Below are 5,147 nucleotides of genomic sequence, written 5' to 3' on the forward strand. Positions count from 1 at the left end.
TGTACTTAATTCCAGGTCGCATCTGTCACGGTCATGCCTCGGGCACTCGAATAGGAGGTGCTGCACCGTCTCTGCGACCTCTGGGTCGCACACACATGAGTCGCTATCTTTAAGCTTGAACTTATACAAATATGCCGCGAATCCTCCATGCCCCGTCAGCACTTGCGCCCACCCAGACGTCCTGTCGAGGCACCTCATGGTCCGATAAGCGCACCATGCATCAGGGAAGAACATGCGGGTGACCCCTGCTGTGGCTCCTTCGGTGTACCTACTGTTCCAGCGCCGGACCGCGCCCTCTCTCAGTCGTCGTTTGACATGTGAGATTGGACACCTGTCATAGGCCGGGGCGACCCTAGACTGGCCGCCAGCCTGGCCAATTCGTCGGCGCGCTCGTTGCCGGGTATCCCGACGTGAGCCTTCACCCAAAAGAACCGGAGGTTTTACCCCTCCCCTGCAACTCCCTATATTCTTCCGAATATGGGTAGCGAGGGGATGGCGCGTGTCCGGGTTCCGGATCAAGTCCAGCGAAGAACGGGAGTCGCTTAGCACCGCCGCGCTGGCGAAGTTCCTCTCGACAACCAGGTCCGTAGCCCTGGCTATCGCTAGCAACTCCGCCTGAAAGACGGTGCACATCGGCTCCAGCCTCAACCGTCTCGTCCGGACCTCGACCCCATCCCGCCAATAAGTGTACGCTGCCCCGACCCCGTCATCAGACTTACTACCGTCAGTGTAAATCAGATGCTCGGGAAGGTGTAGCTGGGCTACATGTTCGGGGAGCATACCTTCCAGACATACGTAATCTACGTCCGGCTCACTGGCAGGGTGAGGAGCCTCGGTAAAGGCCACACGCTCCTCCAGTTCGCGGGAGTCCAGCTCATCGATCGGGCGTCCCGTTTGCTCTCGAACAATCGGGCCGCCTCCCAGACCCGGAGGTCAAGCGGGAGGAGCCCGGCCAGCGTGAGCGCTGCGTTGAGCGACACCGTCCGATGTGACCTAGCAATCTTCTGTGCAAATCCCCTCTGGACGGTAGCAAAGGACCTTTGCACAGAGATCTTTTCGGCGGCCTTCGCCCAGGAGCTCGCGCCGTACAGTATCGTCGGTTCGACGACCGCGAAATATATCGTCTGATGATCTCCGAGCACAAGCCCCATTCCACCCGAGCCATCGTCGACAGTTTCCTATACAGGTCCGTTGCCTTACGACAAGCGTAGGCAACGTGACTGTTAAAGGTTAGTTTACTGTCGACGATGACCCCGAGGATCTTGAGCTCGTTCACCATCGAAATGTCAACCCCGCCCAGCTGCACAACCGGAGTGTCGTACTTAAGCTTGCGCGTGACTACCATCGCCTGAGTCTTTTCGGCGGAAAAGCGCAGCTTATTTACGACACCCCAGTCTCTCGCAACAGCCAGGGCGGCATTGGCATCCCGTTGGATCTCGAGTGCAGTATGCCCGGAGAACACCAACACGATATCGTCCGCGAACGCCTGCACGTACGCGCCCAGCCATCCAGGCTGTCCAGGAGGGGGTCCAGCAGCATGTTCCAAAACAGAGGTCCACCTATAGAGCCTTGAACGCAGCCTTTGGTCTGTGCCTTCCGCACAGTTCTTCCCGCGTAGTGCACAGCGACGCTTCGGTCCCGGAAGTAATCCTCGACAAGACGCCTTAAGTTTACGGGGATACCTTTCTCTATCATTCTGCACTTTATGGCCGGCCACCACGCGTTGTCGAACGCTCCCTCAATGTCGAGAGAGACCATGAGAGCGGTCTCTTTCCTGGAAAGAACACCCCTAACGTGCTGCATCAGGTCATACAGCGTATCCTCCGTGCTCCGCTGCGGGTGTGAAGCCATACTGCCTTGCATTGGACTTGGGCAAGACGTGCCATCGGATTCGACGACACAGAATTTTCTCAAAGATCTTGCCCAAGATGGAAAGGAGTCCAATGGGGCGGTACGACTTTGCGCGGGCATAGTCTGGACGCGCTGGTTTCCTGAGCACCACGACAGAAGCCTCCTTCCACGGCGCTGGAAAGCACGCCAGGTCAAGACACCGGTTCAGGATGGTAAGGAACAAATGTTCGTCCGCGCATATGGCGTGCCAGCATATGTCGCTGGTGAACCCATCCTGACCCGGCGCCTTTTTAGGGTTGAAGCTGCGCAGAGTCCGAACCAACTCTCCCCTGGTGATCTGGGGGTCGTCGGTATCATCAGGTAAGCGCATGCCAACCAGGTCCGCTCGGCTTCGGATGACGGCGTGGACTTCAGAGTCTGTACCGTCATCGTCATCGGCGAAGAATGTCCTGGCTAGCAGCGCGGCCGACTGGTCCGGGCTCTGCACAACTCCGCCCTCCACGAGGAGCTGGTCCTCGCGGTGACCCGCCGCTCTTCTCAGCACCCGGTAGATTCCATCCCACATAGACTCCCGCTCTTGCATCGAGGTAAAAGCCTTCCATCCCTCCGTTTGGGCGCTGACAACCCTCCGTTCATACTCCGCCTTGGCGATCAGGTACTCGTCAACCACACATTCTCTGCGACGCGGTGCCGCACATCGAACCCGGCGGCGTTTTGTGTTTACTTCGCGCCGCATCCTTTCAAGCTCATCGTTCCACCAAGGAAAGCGTTTTTTCGTTTTGGGGGGTTTGTGGGGAGGGATGGTCTTACTACTCACCTCCTCCACGCATTCTATATACCTGGTTACCGCCTCTTCCAACTGGTTTCGGTCGGTAACCAGACTAATGCCCTCCGGGGTTAGTCCCCGCGCGGCTAACCCACTACGCATTTCCTCGGCGAAACGACCCCATTCAGCCTTCCGGGTGTTGAAACGTCGGGTAGTCCACCTAGCGTTGCCCCCCGGCGGAACCTTGAGACCCAGGACTACACGTATCGTTCTGTGATCCGAGTTGGTCACGGAGTCGTCCACCCTCCATTCACGGACGCTTCTCAACAACCCGTGGGTGCAGACGGTGACATCGACATGACTCGTGTACCTTCTGCCCCCCCGGATCGTATCGAAGTGGGGGACGACTCCTTGTTCAATACGTGCAGCTCCAGGTCATCAAAGAACCCCCGAAGGGTTTCGCCTCTGGCGTCCTCCCCGACGCTCCCCCACCACGGACTCCATGCATTCCAATCGCCGCCCACAAGGACCCTGTTGGTGCCGACCTTCCCAGGAAGTCTCGCACTTGCGCCAGGTATGGTCGATGTCCTCCGTGCCTTCGAGGTAGACAGAGACGACCGCTACGGTCCAATCTCCCGCCTTAAGGACGACAGCCACGATGTTCTCAGTGATTATCTGGGGGTTCACATGAACCTCCAGGTCCTCACGGAAGACCATGACTGCCGCCTTGACGGGTTTGGTCCTGGCGTCCTCTCTCTGCACTACCCTGACGCCACGGAAGCTACCGACCCTCCCCTCTGAGCCGACGTAAGGTCCTGGATTAAGGCGACTCCAACACCATCCCTGTGCGCGTCCATGACCAGTTCCTGCGTCGCCAGACGGGCACGCTGGAGGTTGGCTTGGAAGACCACAAAGCTTCCCTTACACTCTGGTACAGCTGCGGTGCCCTCAGCAGTAGCTCACCGAAGAACGCGCGATACCGTCCCACTTCCGCCGGATAGGGCAGTCTCCGCTGAATGCATTGTGGCCCGCCTCCTGGAACCCAGCCCGGTCGCAGTTCCTGCAGACGGGGGGCCTCCCATCCACCGGGAAGGACACTTCGTTCGGTCGTGCCCCCCCCCGCAGTGGCTGCAAAGGTCCACCGTCTCCTTACAGTTTCTGCGGCCGTGGCCATAGCCCAGGCAGCGGGTACACTGCACCAGCGGCGATGGTCCTCGGCAGTCAGGCCCTGTATGTCGATGTAAATGGTCCCCGCCTCGGTCAGCTTGCGCCAAACCTGAGGGGAGACCTGTAACACCACATGGACCTGGTGAGGGTTCCGCGCCTTCCTACGGTAAACTTCCTTGACCCTAAAGTGCGCCGGATCCAGGTCCCGCCACAACTTCTGATTCTGACATTTTAAGGACTCTATAATGTCAGCCTCAGTGTTGTAGCCGAACACATTCCGGACTATCACTCTCGGGTCTCGGTTCGCCGCGGGCTCGAGTTTGAGATCAGCCTGGGACTTGAGTCGACTTTGGGTCTTCTCCAGCCCCGGCCGATCCCGCAGCTGATCACAATCTTTCCGTCCCTTATTTTCCTGACTCTTTCGATTTGGATCCCCGTCCTACGCGCATCGAGGGCCCTCTTACTTACTACCTATCACGCTATCGCTCGTATCCTTGGGGATGGTGGAGGACACGATCAGCGCGTGATTGGGGCGGCACGGGGGAAGCTGAACCTTTGGCTTCGGAGCCTTCGCAGCCTCGGCGTATGTTGACGCCGATGCTTTGAGGGTCTCAATGGCCTTTCCGGTATCCCTTACGGTTTCTCCGTACTCCGTCAGCTTACCCTCGACCCCCCCTACCCGCGTACCGACCGTGTCCACCTTCACCCCCGTATCCTCTATCACCCTCCTTACATTCTGTATCTCTTCCATCAGGCCCTCTATTTTCTTTGTGTTCCCGCACAGTGCCCTACCCGGGGGATATTCATCAAATTTTCCCAATACATCATAATTTATTATTTTCTTTATATCTTCCGTATTTGAAATTACTAAGCCAATTTTTTCCCCCCACTCCAGATTTTTTAATAATATATTTATTTCTTTTTCTTTTTCTTCTAATTTTTTCTCTAAACTTTTTTCCTTCTCCGAGCACGCTGTCACCAGCCTGAGCTCCAGGGAACGCAGTCGTTCGTCCACCTGGAGGACCGTCCCGTAAAGCCTGATAGGCTGTCCAGGACGGCCTCCTTAATGGACGACTTCAGATTCCCCGATTGCTCCAGCTGGGACTTTGCGGCCTGGAAAAGCCTGTTGGCCTTTACTGTGGCCGTTTCCTCCGGGCGGGGACTGGGCAGTGCATTGGACGGGGCTGTTCGCGGTCTTTCCTCCGTGTGTGCGACAATTATTGTTTTAACATTTTTGCCCTGGGGCGGTGCCATGTTTAAAATGTGTGTGACTATTAGGATGGGTTTAAAATGACGTCACCAATAGGGGTGACGGTCAATATACAATATAATTAAAATAAACTTAAAAACTTTAACGTCCCCA

At 56.9% G+C, this 5,147-nt stretch overlaps 1 protein-coding gene across 1 annotated transcript; it reads right to left on the bottom strand.

Annotated features, from left to right (window-relative positions):
* Window positions 1-800: 800 nt before the first annotated feature.
* Window positions 801-2,779, bottom strand: LOC133320797 (uncharacterized). Its single transcript, XM_061529435.1, has 3 exons — window positions 1,814-2,779; window positions 1,253-1,663; window positions 801-1,178 (listed from the first exon to the last, which is right to left on the bottom strand). Exons 1-3 carry the CDS (start codon window positions 2,777-2,779, stop codon window positions 801-803), a joined length of 1,755 nt encoding a protein of 584 aa, XP_061385419.1.
* Window positions 2,780-5,147: the final 2,368 nt, after the last annotated feature.

The sequence above is a fragment of the Danaus plexippus genome, chromosome 5 (assembly GCF_018135715.1).
Source record: "Danaus plexippus chromosome 5, MEX_DaPlex, whole genome shotgun sequence".
In the NCBI taxonomy this organism is placed as follows: Eukaryota; Metazoa; Arthropoda; class Insecta; order Lepidoptera; family Nymphalidae; genus Danaus; species Danaus plexippus.